Raw genomic sequence first — 16154 nt, forward strand, 5'->3', positions numbered from 1 at the left:
GCTGTTCGGTAACTAGTTCTCCAGAATTGGAAGTAGGCGTCATTTGTCTATCAGCGAGAGGCTCAGACTGTGTGCGAGTTTCTATTACCCTCACTACTTCCATTTTTGATTTTGAGATGGATTTAGAACCAGGTTTTATGTTGGATTCCCGCAATCGTTTCCCATTCCTTAAAGTGACTAAGGAAGAATCCATAAATTTGTGGTTGATTGGTGTATAACACGTCACCTGTAATACCCTCACAACATTAGCAATTCACCGAAATAATGTGTGATGTGTTTTATTTATCTATTTTTTATTTATTTTTTATTTTTATTATTTTTTATTTAGAGGTTGCGTTCCAAAAACACAACCGTGAGTATTAGTGAATTAGACTGTCAGTAAAGGGGCAGAATAGTAAAGAATAAGGTAGGGCTTACCCAATACACTAGATTCTCAAGTCAGAAGCAACCGCCCATCATTTGCCGCGCGCCGCGCACCGCGAACAGCAAACAGTCCTTGTCAGTCCTTCGCGGTGCGCAGCGCGAGTGCGTTGAGGTCGAGTGAATATATGGAGGCAAGCGGGGCGTGTTCAAGGCGAGAGAAGCTTAATTTAAAGTACCTTTGAGCAGTAAAGAGAGATAAAACAAAAAAATAAATTCAGATTATTGTTTGGCTGATATTCATTATACATAAGCAGCTGTTTATTGTCCAAAGAGCCTCAAGCCAAGAGCCTCAAGCCTCAAGCCAAGAGGAAGAAAGGAGGCGAGCACACGTTGCAAATCACCTGTTTCCTGACGTAGGGTAGGTCAGGCACGACGGTGTCACAGCTCAAGACTTCCTCCTAGTCTCACGGCAGCACAAAGTCAAGAGAGGCGAGGCACGAGGGCCGTGCAAAGACGAAGTTCAGAGTTCCTCGACAAGAGACAAGCACAGCAAACAGTCCTTGTCAGTCCTTCGCGGTGCGCAGCGCGAGTGCGCTGAGGTCGAGTGAATATATGGAGGCAAGCGGGGCGTGTTCAAGGCGAGAGGAGCTTAATTTAAAGCACCTGTTTCCTGACGTAGGGTAGGTCAGGCACGACGGTGTCACAGCTCAAGACTTCCTCCTAGTCTCACGGCAGCACAAAGTCAAGAGAGGCGAGGCACGAGGGCCGTGCAAAGACGAAGTTCAGAGTTCCTCGACAAGAGACAAGCACAGCAAACAGTCCTTGTCAGTCCTTCGCGGTGCAACAAATAGTATTGGCAATATAAGGCACTATGGATATTGATTGTTTTGCCTGTCTGACAAAGTTAAGTTAATTTACCTTCAAAGGCAATACAAATACAATACCCCATCTATCATAAATGCACAAAAGATAGAAGGTAATCCTGGTTGCATGGCAACCGCCTATCAGCTCTAGTAAATAAATATAAAGTATTGTCCAAATTCACCACTCACCCACAGCTTTGGCAACTACTGTGACACCCTCTCAAGAGCCATGTCACTGCCCCGCCTCCTTTTCCAGTGTAATTCAGCAACCTAGGACTGAGGATGAAAACTGCAAATCCTCTTACCTACATACCACATTGGGCCGCTCCTCTTGAATGTTAAGCCTCTCACAGAATCTCAGCTGCTCACGCTTCTGATTAGTTCTAAAAAAAAAAATAACACCTCGTTCGCTCTTTGGTGCCTTCTCAGTGAAGCATGTTATTAAAGACCTCCTGCCTGTTCTTGTACCTGGTCTTTGCCAAGTATCACATGCATCCAGCCAATCTACGTCACTCCGAGTGGTCTTTAAAGAAAGAGTGGTTGTCTGTTTGCTGAGGAATTATTTCCTAGACCTGCTATATCACTTCAGAACCCTTTCGCAATTGCCCTTCCTTGCTATAGCGTTTCGCTCAGCTGCATCTTCTATGACACATCTGCTGTTTTCATGCAACATTACTAGCGCGGCCACTGGGTCCGTTCCGGTCAGACTAATGGATGGGGTTCACAGGGCAATTGATAGCAGCAGTGCCCCATCCCAGATAGATTAGATCCGTCAGCTCCCTGTCACACCGGTGGCCATCAGCTCTGCTGTTGCCATGAAGATGCCCGCGTCTTACCTAAGGGAATGCTTCCACGCTGTGCCATTCCCGTCACGGACCGTACATCTGCCTGTTTTCTCCGACTTGTCGATTGGCTCAGGGCTCTGCACTTTTCCCACCTATTCTCGAAACTGTGCATGGTCCCCCATCACGCAGGGTTGTGTGGCTGACATACACTTTTTTTTAATGTATGTCCACGCCATTGAACTCCTTCTCAGTCTTAATGGAAAACGCCATGAGATTGTGACTGGCTTTAAGTACTAACAGCAGTAAATGATAGCTAAAACACTTGAATAGTAGTACACATAGATAGTCTAGCCCCTGGGCACCCTTTGGAATCTATAACTGTGTTTTATAAAGAAACATAGTACAAAATAGAAAACAATAGATCACTATTTCCCTCATAGTGTTCACCATGTCCACTGAAATCCCAACGTAGTGTAATGTATTATGTGTAAAAATGGTCCTATGTCAGCCGTACAAAGGGTCTCCCAGTTTTCCTGGTCAGGAGCAGCCAGTGGTGATGGCCAGTCTTTCATATAGCGCATCATACCATAGTTCTTCCACTTCTTAGTGCTGTGATATCAGGTGTTATTATAACCCAATGTAATGCCACTCAGCTCATCCAACTCGAAAGGAAAGTGGAGCGAGTGGGATCCGATCCTGCGAAGTGCAAGCTATCCCCATGTCTTAGGCGGGCGTTTTAACCTGTAAACTATGCTCCCAGACAGCATGCGAACTATCCTCAATATCAGTACTTTTTCTGAGTCGCAGGCCAAGGCACCGTCTCCAGCACTGATTGGGCTTCCTTCCGTTCATGCTCCTTCTGATCCTTGTTTCAGTGAATGCCATGTGCTCACTTGTTTCCCTTGAATGCTCTTGCACTTCTAATTATGGGTTCATACACGAGCCTGTCCCTTTTTGCTCATGCGTTCTCGCGCTTTTTCATGCATCCAATGTCAGATTGTTTTTCACTGTGGCTGTATCCAGACCTTCCACTTCCTGTTGCTGAAGAAAATCCCAACAGTTCAAGAGAACCTTCTTGTTTTCTAGTACTTCATAATTGGTACCTTTTTGGGTTGCCTGCTTCATTTTATTCACTAATAGCAATCTGGCCTTGGTCTTTTTGATTTTTATTAATTTTATTAAATACAATAATTCCATTTCAAGAAGGGACATCTGCTGATCACATTTCCCTCTTCATCCTCTCCATGCCAAAAGCATCATGTGCACCTGTGCCCAGCTGCATCAGCAGCCTGATCTGCAGCGCCTGCTCTCCTGTGGCCCAGAGCAGAGTCAAGGGTCACAGGTGCCACATGAAAAACAAGCATTAGTAAAGCCAACAATTTTGGATTGTGCGTAGAGATTGAATTTGCATTTATGTGCCATCATAACCAGGTGCTCACATCAATTTTCCCACTAACTTATTGCCAGGTACCATAGCCATGATTTGTCAAAATAACACTGTGACACATATTAGGGCCGATATGTCTACCATAGCAAACCAGGCCTCACTATCATGTGCTCACGTATCAACATAATTGGGAGTTATTTCCATTCAAAGTCAGTAATTGACACCAATGAAATCAGAAGAGCCCAATAGTTGTTCATGTGCATTAGAGTGTGTCCTTCGTAGTTCAGAGTGACTGAATAGCCATTTTATACAGGGTTGCACTTATTACGCCTTGATCTGCTCACTTGATTTGCCACCAACAGATATTTCAATTCTGCATAAGTGTTTCAACTAAGGAGCTAATTTGAGTAATGCCGCTGGGCAGCCAAAGGCGAGGACAGGTAACTGTTGTTACATGGCAGCAGGGTCAGGAGAGGGGCTGCAGCTCTCCTACAGGGTTGGCGCCCCCTCCTCCCCAAAGATAAGGGAGACAGCAGGGTCTGGCGCATCAACGTGCAGGAAGGGTGAGGTAATAAAAATACCTCACCCTTCCACGAGAATATGTGTGCTTTGCACCCATGAGACACAGGCAGGGAACTACAAAGGGATGCCGCCCCCCTCCCAGGGGAGGAGGGGGGCCCCATTAGTCAGCTGTAGGCTGGCCGGGGGGTTGGTGCACAGTCCCCCCCACACATGCTACAAAGACCCAAAGGGGTGCCCTGGGTCCTATATAATGAGCTGCTTGCAGCTCCATAAGCACAAACTGTTTGTGGAACCTGCACGGGGACCCAAACAGGATAGGGAAGTTTGCTGTGCTACTCAGCGTGTTCCGGCTCTTTTTCTTTTCTACAAACCCCCCCCACCCTAGAAAAAGGGGAGAAGAACATTGGAAAGAAAATCAGGACACCGTACGGTGACCACAACAAGTCGTGGGACAAGGAAGGTGGCATGGCCTGAGGGTGTAACCTCAGGACCCGGTGCCCAAAAGTATGATATTATTATGATATGCGATTATGTTATTGTTTATGTTCCCATAACCATATCTGTAACAATAAAATTCTACGGCCTTTTACTGCCAACACTTGGCCATATTGTTGTGGTATAATATTTCATGGGAAGGACAAGGGCTGTAAGACATGACGCACACACCCCACAACAACTAATGTAAGTCTGCTGCATATGGGTTCAACAGTTATGGAGTTTCTCGTACCAGAAATGATTCACTTAAAAGCCTTGAGTATATAATTTCTAGGATGGTTCATTTTGATTGTATTGTGTGGCGGAGGGGATCGGCGGAACATAATTTACATTTCCACCACTCACTTCAGTTGAAATCAGTGCGCGCCTTAGTATTTGATAATAAAAACACCTCTTTGGACATTACGTAGAAATGTGCGCACAGCTCTGCACACCAAGATGGGGGAAATAACTGAGTACACGTTTTCAAAAGCATGTTGCAGATGACATTACAAGCCTTGCAACAGCTATGTACATTATCCTAGGATGTCTGTTCACCAGGGACATAACAGGGGCCCAGCCATCAGTAATCTGAGGCATAGCTAAACTACTCTTTAGAGACACCATTACTGGGATGGCCCTTAAACCCAAATGGAGTGTCTGATGGTGCAGCCATTTTATACTTACATCCAAATCCCATGGCTACCAAATGAGTAAATAAGGTTCAAGGTCACAAATATTTTAAAGCTAAAATTGTGAAAAATGAAATGATCACAAAGCCCAAAATGTAGTGATTAATCCATTGATTTGTTTGTAACATGCTTCCAAGACAAAGCGCGGTGGCCCTGAGTGATCCTCTCGGCCTTACACGCGTGCAACCCTTTTACCACCGGAGTATTTGTTAAATGTATTTAAAAAATTGCTGCCTGAATTTTTCATGCATTTTGTTCACTGTCTAATAAAACAAGGACCCTGTTTATTGTGCAAACCACACCAGGTTGACCTTTGATTAATGTTTCCAGATGCGGCGTCCAAGCACGCGGCGCAGGGGTTTTTCGATTGCCTCCGTGCCGAGGTTGAAGAGTTTGATGTTTCTGTCAGCACCGTGAGCCCAACCTTCATCCGCTCCTACCATGTCCAGCCTGAGCCAGGGAACTGGGAAGCCTCCATCTGGAAATGTAAGACGCCTTAGTTTATTGTAAAGAGTACTCCACCTCCTCCAAGTGTTTTCTTTTTCTGAAATCCAAATGTAAGATATATTCACACACATAACAGATCCTGATCATGTTAGGAGCTCATTATGAGATGGTATTGCACCTCGGAGTGACGCATTCACTAATTACTGTTATTGCAGGCAGACATCGAAGGGCCACTGCATCACTGTGAGTTAAATAATACAGAACATGTAGTGGTTTGCTTTTGGCCTAATAGCTGTGAGATAATATGTATGGTGCTTTTGACGCTTTTTTGATATAATGTGTACATAATGTATGATATTCCACAGCAATGTAACCAAAGCTGAACAACCCTCTTCATCCCTCTTGCGCCCTTATACCCTCAGGTCTGGTGCACATTATAAATAAATAAACAAACAAACAAACACTATGTAAATAGACTCAATATATTCAGTCTGCCAGTTTTGTTGTCCATCTGTGAAATAATTAAATTAATGTTAAACAGGTTTTTTAAACAGGTTTACTCACTGCCTTGTGCCTATGGCAGTTTCTACCAAGGTACAATGGTTGTCAAAGGATTTTGTTTTAGAGAATGTATGAGTGGCACTTGTTAGGTAGGGTTTTCATAGCAATGATATGTAAGATGATTCAATTCAACACTACAGCTAAGTCAATGCCTAGTCTGGGATACTGAATGGAAACCCTTATTGATATATCTTTATGTCCAGTTCATGAGTTCTGGATGACTACCCCTATATAACACCCTTCTCTTAGAATCCCCCTGACCCCACTGAGCCAAGAAGTAGTTCTGTTTTGCAAGTTTAAAAGGTTTATTTGAGAATGCACACAATATATATATATCACACTTTATAATAAATTAATAATTGAATATCACACTTAATCTGAGCAGTAATCAATAATGGATAGTCTGGTACTAGCACACTGCTTTATAATCAATGATGAGTGGGTATAGGATGGATAAGATAGCAACAATACTTTTATGGTTTCAAATAGATGCAATGTGGAATGAAAATGCAGTACAGAAAATAACTTGATATGATTTCAGCAAAAGACAATGTAATCACTTTCTTGGACAATTCACCCCCCCCCCCTTTATGCAATGTAAGGAGATGAAGAGGAGAGCACACAGTTCTTAGGAATGCAATCAAATAGAATTCAGTTCAATTCCCCCCCAGCAGCTTATACAACAGATAGGAGTTTTGAAACACAGGCACAATGCTTTGAATATGGTGACAATGAAGTGAGAAATATGCTGAAAATGCTTTTAATTCCCTTCAGGAGGTTCAGGGTGAGTGAGAGATACTTGGGATGAGTTCAGGCTCACTTTAGCAATGATTCAGAGATGGTGATTAAGAGGCAAACGAATTTTAGCAGTTCAGGCAAAAGCAGCTATCTTATTACAAGGAAAGAAATCGGGCCAAATCGCAAATTGCGGCAAAATTCGCAAGTAGGAAGTCGTTTCTAGGCTTATTGGAAAGGTAAGACTCTAAGCATTCAGTGGAAAGTTAAACCAAGTTCCTAGCCCAAACGGTTACGGAGTTATGAACTATTTTGTGAAGGTTGTTTTTCGGATTTAAAGTTAAAAGTTCAAAGCGACAGGTTACAGCTTTGCAGCTGCAGAATTGACAAATGACAGTGGTGCAGCTTTACAAATGACAGGTGACAGTTAGGAGGCAGTTCTGGTTAGATTAAAATAGTTTGGATTAGATTATTTTAACTAAGAGATTGGTTCTGCACAGTTCTGCTAGGGACTCACAATATATTTTTGAAATAGGCCTCGCCACGGATCTGGTCAGGTTTTGGACTGGACTCCGGTTCTGGTCTCGGCACTTCACAGTGATCTGGGTCAGCTCTCTGGTTCTGCTAACAGCAGTCTGGGTCACTCTGGATCTCTGGCCTCTGGTTCTGGATACTGCTCTGCTTTCTCTGGGTACAGCACTGCTTCTGGATCTTTCTGGCACAGGGTTTCAGGCCAGAATCAACAGCTGGGCCCGGCTGTGAATAGTCTGCAAATGATTTTTGGGCCTGCTGACAAATACTTTTGCCTGCAGTGGGCCTTCTTGGTTCAAAGTTCTGTAGTCTCTGTTTAGCTTGGAAGTCTAAGTGTAGGATCTCTGGATGTGAAGTCGTCGGTCAGCATGCTCCGCAGCAAATGGAATTGAATGTCCTCTCTAGCTTCCAGTGGCTCTTTTTATGTCTTTTGAAAATGGGTGTGTGTGCAGCATCACTTAGCCGACCCCTCTCTCAACTGGTCATTGGTCAAGCTTTCCGCACTGCTTGGATTGGGGGAAGGAAATGCGAGTCAGAGTGATGCTGTTTTATGGTCTGCAGAAAGGATACTCCCCTGTCAAATTGCACACAAATCTATATTTGATCAAAATACACATTTCTCAAATACATAGTGGTTTGTCATTGCATGTACATATTACCTATCACATGAGGTAGTCTCTGTCCCAAATCTGCTCTTCCTGAGGGCTTGCATTCAAAAATGCCAACTTATTTTCGATTTTAGTGGGTTATGCAACCTTGGTTCTTCATTAAAAGTTATACACATATACACAGGCTGTCCATACCTACTCCAGTAAATTCCCATATCTCTAGCTTAAACACAGAGTATGTGGTGTCAATAAATAGCCGGGTTTTGCCCCAGAACATCACACAAATTGGAGTTTGGGCTTGAATCGAAGGTACATTTTTTAAATTAAGGCTCTCAAGGTTATGCATTCCTGTCATTTGATTACAAAGAGTTATCAGTGTTTCTGTAAAATATATATTTTGCTTTCAATTCAGTTCTCAGAGTGTTTGAGTCTGCCTCCAAGACTTGGCTGGGTCAGTGACCATGTCTCTGCAGGCAGGCAGGCCTTTGTTGACAGTAAACAGTCAAAATGAACATATTCTATTCAATCGCAAGAGCCTATTGTGTGGTCTCCAGGAGGCTGAGGTCAGCAGACCAGGGGGTCACTTTGCATTTGGTTATTATGAACATGTGATATCCTGGGCTGTGGTATGAATCTCTTGAGGTGGGAGGGTTTCCCAGGCTTCTGGCCTCTGGGAACAGCAGGTGGCTAATTTTTGATTAAAATGCAGCCTTTGAAGTCAGCTGAGTCGAATTCCTTTGTCAGCAACTGCACTCAGTTCTCCTGTCAGAGTTTAGACCGCATGCGCCGCCTTGAGGATTTTGTTGGTACTGCATCCATTTTTGTGATCTTTCTTGGATTAATGCATTCCAAACAGGAATGGTTCTTACATGGTAGTAAATAATCCTTGCTTAACATTGTTTTGATGGGGCTCCTTACAGTAAAATGGTTATGTGGAACCCCACAAAAGGGTTGAATCTTTAAAGTGGTCCGATGAGCCACGATTTCAGCAACTTTTTGACATCAGTAACAGTGGATTTTGTTAACAAAGATCTTTCTTTACACTGGTGGGTGGCAAGTTAGGTAACCATTTTGGTGTGCGTACAAACTGCGTGGTTCTCCTGGATTCTGGCGCATATGTGGGCTTTTTGGCCATCTTGGATTTTCTAAGCCCACAGCACCAAATGTTGCAGCATGATAGCTCAAACGTGGGTCAGGACACCCAACAGATACATCTTCCTGACCTGTGTCACTGTTTTTATGGGTGTAATTACTTAAGACTCTCAATAGTGCCTATTGTTGCTGGGTTGCACTAGGGGCTCCCCTTTTAATGTCCTCTGGCTATCCTTGTGAGAACTACATTTGCCAAGGGTAGAGAGGATCTTTGAATCTGTTTTACATTTAATTAGGTGAGACAAGCACCCCCCAGTTTATGTGGAGTGCTGGGGTGATACTGAGTATCCCCTTTCGCATTTATTTTAAGTGCAACATTTATGTTACAAGGACACACTTACCTTTAATGGCTGGCGGCAGTGAACCTTTTTATTAATTGTATGTACCTTTGCTGTGGGCTGCTTCCACAGCCCTAGTAAAGGCAACCATGTGTGCTCATTTGACCAAAATAGCAGCTGTCTTCTTTTTTCCCGATTTTAGCATTTCTTTTTCTTTCTAATTCCTTCCCCTCACCTTCAGGGTTGGAAATTTCTTTGTGTGATTTTTATGTTCGGCAAGAAGCGAGGTACACATCCAAAACTCCACAGCCCTTTGTCTTCCTGACTGTGAGAATCCAGTTCAAACTGGAAGGCTAGCTGTCCTGAAAGGATTGCCGGTTTGAATATTGCAAGACTATTTCATAGTCTGGGTTCCTACATAAAAGTCAGTTCCTGGAAGCTGAAGAGGTAGTCGACCACCGGAATCAACACTGAAGAGGAAGATGAAGAATTTGCAGCTGAAATGATTTCCGGCAACCGGAGAGCCAGCTGTGTAACCAAAGCCTGCTGTAGCCCTTCCCTCCAATCGACCTGGGGTCTCCAAAAACAATGACCCTGACCCAGGGACTGGTGAAACCCAAAAGAAGCAACAATACCTGCATTTTGAGCCAGCCCACATCATCCTTCATCCCAGTAGGGCTGCAATACCCAAATGCCCTGGGAGCTCAAGCTGAATTCTGAATATCGCTGAAACTTTGCGGACATCCTGCTGGGACTCCAAAGACACAATTTGAGTCATGGAAATCTCCTCACTTGAGTTGTTGGACCTTCCAAGTGACAAAAATACAACCAGCGATATTCGTCTAACCTCTGGCTCCTGAAACGGGCACCAAAATCCACAGAACCGCCTGCAGCCATGAAGAAACTCAATCCTCCCCTGTTGATCCCTGCTGCAGATTCCTTCCGAGGTCCTGTTTTCAGTCACCATGACTAGGAATCTATCGACCTAGTTTTTGGCTGCAGATCCTGAAGTCTTCCTGCTGCAACTCTTCTTCTGGGCTGAGGTACTGTGCTGGCAGGGGTATATTACTTATCTTAAGCTTTTGTGATTTCTGTATAGCTTGGGGGTGTTTTGCTGTGATTGGGAGGTCCCTCGTCCAATTTACCCAGGCCCTTGTGGAATCCTCATAGGGTGTCTTCTCTCAGGCCCCTGGACCCTCAACTAGCTCTAAAAGTAAAGCACTTACTTGTTCTCAAAGTCTTCCTTAGGAACTCTGACTTTTGCTACTTAAGAACCTATCCTGACCTGCATGTTGGACACTAGACTCGAGTGACCCCCCTTCTGCCAATGAGAACTCTCATGATCCAAGAATAACACAAAGACTTCTAAGGATTAAGCCTTTTACCTAGAAAAGAGAATAGGTGTTTAAAAGTTACTTCCTTGCAAAGGAAGTTGGTTGGTAAATGCAACTCTGAGAGTGAACAGCTACAAAAGTTATTACTTACCTTAGAAATGTTCTGCTATTCTGAAAAGTATATGTAACATCTTCCTTTCCAGGGGACCGAGGTGAGTGTCTGTGGCCCAGCTGCCCTGTAATTTGGCCAAAACGTGTTTCAGCAAATCATATAAAACAGACCAACCAACCATAACATTCATCCAACCGGACCTAACAAAGAGCCACAGCACAAACTCCAAAACTTTCCTGAAATATCAGCAGAGGCATTGTCCAGCAAGAAAGCAGGATCACCCATAGATCCTTGCCCCCCTGACATCTACAAATCAATCCTTGCACAAGGAATGCCGTCAGAATATAACAGAAACCTCCTAAATCTCTCACTAGCAACAGGAACTGTACCAAGAAGCTTCAAATGAGCATATATCAAACCACTTTGAAAAAACACAAGTGGCGACATAGAAGACCTCTCCAGCTACAGGCCGATTTCAAACATTCCCTACCCAGCAAAACTCCTTGAAACCTACGTATACAAATTAACCCAAGAACACGTAGAAAAACACCACCTGCTAGACCAAGCACAAGTCGGTTTCAGACCCACAAGAGGAATAGAAACAGCACTACTATCCATCTGGGACGACCTAAAAACAAACACAGACTCCAACACATCCTCAGCCCCTTATTCTGCTCGACCTCTATGCAGCCTTTGACACAGTTAGCCATGACACCCTAACCAAAATCCTAGAAGGCATAGGCATAATGGACATGGCTGGATTAAATCATTCCTAGCAGACAGAATGGAAACCTTATGGATAAAACCCTTCAATTCCACAAGTTAACGACTGTGGAGTACCACAAGGGTCCTCACTATCACCACTGTACTTCAACATCTACTAGACTCCAGTAATCAGAATCTTCAAAAAATACAAAATTAGATGCTACAACTACGCAGACGACACTCATATCATCTACAAAATCAAAGACACTCAAGACGATCACTCAACCCTAATCGAGTGTCTAAAAGAAGTCTTTATCTGGATGAATGCCAACAACTTGAAAATCAACCCAGGAAAGACAGAAATCATGATTATATCCAAAAACCAAGAGAACAACACCTACATTCCTTGGCCAACGGAAATGGGAACCTCACCAACACCATCTAAGGTAGTATAAAATCTGGGAGTCCTGATGGACAATACCCTAACGTTAGAATCACAAATAAATGCAATAATCAATAAATGATTCTTCCTCCTTCACACAGGAAGAAGAATCTTACCTTTCCTCTCCTTCACCTACAAAACACTCACAATCGTCTCCCTCATCATGTCAAGAATCGACTATACAAACAGCCTCTATCTCGGGATACCAGAATACCTCCTGAAGAAACTACAATGGATCCAAAATACAGCAGCCAGACTGCTCTTTAAACGATCCAGAAGAGACCACATCACTCCAGCCCTAAAAACACTGCATTGGCTCCCAGTCAAACATCACATCACCTTCAAAACAGTGTGCATAACACACAGGGCAATCAGAGGATAAGGAGCTGAATTACTACAAAAGAAAATAACAATCTACAAGCCGAGATTCCTCAGATCAGGCAATGAAATCCGCCTTGAACAAAAACCATACCTTAAGAAAAAAACGTGGGGGCTCTTCCTTCTCCCACTTAGCCGCAAAAACCTGGAACAACATCCTGGAAGAAATAAGAAACACCAAAGACCACCTACAATTCAGAAAATTACTAAAACCCTGGCTCTTCAACATCACAGATTCAAGCTGAAAAAGCTAAACAACCGAACGGGAAACACAAAGAAAAGGATGACAAAATTTAGGATGACAATGACAACATCCAGAACCGACTAAAGAAACTGTTGCTACAACAAGAGAGCTGATGCTAAGTCGAATAGGTTACAAGCGACACACATGAGGACAGAAATCAGCTTCACTAGCCAACTCCAGCCAACAACCTCACCCGCCCCATAATTGCTAGCAGGTATCATACCTGTATAGAGCTGTGTGAATGTTAGCACTTGCCACACTTGAATTAAATTGTGGACATTGGCATGGGCATGGACCAGATTCAGTTGTGAATGAAGGCAGGTGTCGCCCCTGGACATAAATGCAAGCATTGGCATGTGCCACGTTTCAAAGGGGCTGGGAGTGGTAGCATGCATGAGCAACTGAATAAGATGATGAATTCTGACCAGCCGCCACATATGGATGGAGTAGTCTTGGCTGATTGATGCCGCAAACCGACTGGATTCGGAATGCTCTCAGGGCCACAGCTGAAGGGACGCACAAACACCTGCCTGCCCTGCATACATTCAGGTGTCACGTAGGTAGTGGTGCCGAACTTGGGCAAGGTTATGAATGTGAGTGGATGACATGTGTGAAAGGGACTGTAAGTGTCGGACGGCCCCAGATCTGGATGGAGCCGCAGAGATGCTCGCTCACCCCACCTGGAGAGAATACAGAAGTTTAGTGCCTCACTTCAAATGCCAATTAACCTATCCACTAACAATTTCACCTCTCAAACTCTAACCAAACACAACCACAAGCCTACAACACAACAATCTGCATAAACTTCACTACACTGCAACAACTAAAGAAATCACACATAGATTTGCACAGCAGCACACGACAACTACTGACCATAAAACACCCCAAGCTCAGCCAACCGAGTTACCGGGCTGAGGCCGCCAACAGCACATCACTGCTCTATTGCTCTATTGTACTTTTCCAGCTTATTCCCACTCACTCAACCCCGCCCCCTTCCCTTTTTTCAGAGCTGCCAGAGCACCAGGGGACCTCTCCAGTGGTGATCGATCGCCGTACAAATATCCTTTAACATTAACATCAACATAGAAACTGTTTCACCATTCTAATAGAAAGTAGATGTAAGGTTATTTTACTCCCCTGTGAATTTGTTGTGCCTCTTCCCAAAAGTAATGCTTTTGGCTTCACTAAATATTTCTTTGAGAGAATAGGCGTATATGTTACCCAACTAGGCCTTGCTTCCCTTGACTTGATGATAGCCTCTCGAGAATTAGTCTGCATTAGGTTTTACCTACCTAGAATAACCTTGAGTTAATCATAAAGTGTAACACTGGGTTTTGCTTTCCGTGGTCTGTTTTAGCCAGACACAAAAACAGTCTGAGGTTTATACCTGCCTTTAAGTTGCTGATAGCTCCTTTAAAAAGTGTATAGGTGTTACTTACCTTGAGGTAGCTGTTTGCCATCCTAAAATAAGTTACATAAATTATTGCTTATATCAATCTGTGTTTTACTGATCTCCAAAGCACTTGTAAGAGAATATTACATCCTTAGGTGGTTCTCACCTATTATAAATGTGGGTTATCACAAAAGAAGGCATAGGTTTTAACTGTACAAAGAATAAGTGTTCCACTATTCACAAATGTATATTATTCAGTTTGTTAACTAAGTGATTTCTTGCTGAGCCTCACGGTACAATTGCTAGGGTCTACTACGCTTATATTACTGAAAGTAATCTAAACAGTAACTATTGGTTTTGACTTCCCTAGAACTACTGCTAGGTGTCCCAAATTAAGTTATATAATTTGGTCTGTGTACATTCAAGCTTAGTGTTTTTTTCCATAATGTGTTTATATGATCTGTGATAGTACTTATTTCTCCCAAGATTTATCGGAGCCAACTTGTATTTAAATAAACCATTTATTTTTACAATACATAGGGCCTCATTATAACCCTTGCGTTGACGGAATGAAGGGGGCCGGTACGGGACCGGCCCCCTTCATTCCGTCAGGGCTGATTACAGGGTTCCCATCGCGGGACCCGGATTGCACACCTGGTAAAACAAGGCATGCTTTCCGGGTCCCGCGAGGGGAAGAAGGAGGCAATAATGGGCCAGATGTAATCTGCCCGTTATTACCTACCTCCCCATTCCCATTGAGCCCTGTGGGGGCTCAAATGGGAATGGGGAATGGTTCCTGCAAGGAGGACTTACCGGTCCCTCTATGTCGTAGTAACTCGGTAAGTCCCCATTGCAGGAACCCAGTAAAGGAGGCCGGTTTGGAGGCAGCCATGGAGCTAATACCTCCATGGCTACCTCCAAACTAGTAGTGAGGCCCATAGTGTTTCATTGTTTCTATGGACCACTTGTATTACAATTTCTTTGCACTGATTCTGCAGCGCTCTCTCCCTCCTAAAATACGCCTGGCTGTTCCGTCTACGCTACTCTGAACTCAGGTGGTACAGCCTTATAATAGGACCCTCAAAAAGCATGATGGTACCCCTTGGGCTACCTGGGTGAGTGAAAGTTTGAAAAACTTAGAGGGATGGATTAAGGGCTACAGAGTTAAATCTTGTGACGGAATGAAGAATCTTGTAATGAAGGAGTCAATTTATGATGCCTGCTCTCATGAGCTCAGACAGCACTTGGCTCATTCAAAGGAATTGGATTCCAGGAAGTTAGCTAAGGCCGCTGACTTGTGGGTTGCTCACAAGGATTCTGGGGCTACTCAGAAAAAGGATGAGGGAGAACAGCCAAGAAAAGACTCCAAAGAGAATTCTAATAATTCCAATTCCAAAGAGGGCCCCAAACAAAACCAAAAGGGTAAGCCACAAGGGAAACCAAATCAGGCTAGTGTACCTTCTGGTGCCAAACCAGAAGGAGGTCAGAACAAGCCACCATCCCAGAAAGCATTTGGTAAATGCTTTGTTTGTGGCTCTACTGACCATGTGAAAGGAGATCCCAGATGTAAGGGTAAACCTTCAGGGGTCCAGCTTGTCTCCTTAGCCTTCGCTCCAGAGGAGGAAGTACAAATGGCAAGTGGAAACCTTCTATTACTGGCTGATGAACCAATTGGAGTCTCGGCCAGTGTTTCTTTAGTGTCTCTGGGTTTGTGGGAACAACAGAACTTAGATGTCTATAATTCTATCCCAGATAATACTAAAGAGTATTATAAGGACAGTGTCCAGGTAAATGGTCAGGAGACTCCTGCCATTAGGGACACTGGGGCCAGCATAACTGTGGTGGACAAATCATTTTTTCAGGCTGAGGATGTTGCTAAGGCACCCAAACGCCTCACCAAGTTAGCTGGAGGGCCTGTGCAGATGCTTCCCCAATTACCAGTTATCATCCATTGTAATGACATGACTGTGAAGATACCTGTCAGCATACAAAGTGAGGTGCCAGGAAGGGTTCTGCTGGGTAATGACTTAAAAACTCTTGGAGTAGTGTCACATACCCCCAGACCTCCTAGTAAAAGGTTACAGGAGTTCACCAGACCTGCAAGGGAGAGAACCATGAGAGGTACTCCCAAGGAGATGATGAAGAAAG

General features: G+C 43.9%; 1 protein-coding gene across 1 annotated transcript in view; it reads left to right on the plus strand.

The window, feature by feature from the left end:
* DHRS7C (dehydrogenase/reductase 7C) overlaps nucleotides 1-16154 on the plus strand; it is a 306673-nt gene that overhangs the window by 240451 nt on the left and 50068 nt on the right. The window contains exon 6 of the mRNA XM_069654467.1: nucleotides 5417-5572. Within this exon, the coding sequence (XP_069510568.1) occupies nucleotides 5417-5572 (156 nt within the window). The remainder of the gene's footprint in view (nucleotides 1-5416; nucleotides 5573-16154) is intronic.

The sequence above is a fragment of the Ambystoma mexicanum genome, chromosome 3q, assembly GCF_040938575.1.
Source record: "Ambystoma mexicanum isolate Mex_15411 chromosome 3q, UKY_AmexF1_1, whole genome shotgun sequence".
NCBI lineage: Eukaryota > Metazoa > Chordata > Amphibia > Caudata > Ambystomatidae > Ambystoma > Ambystoma mexicanum.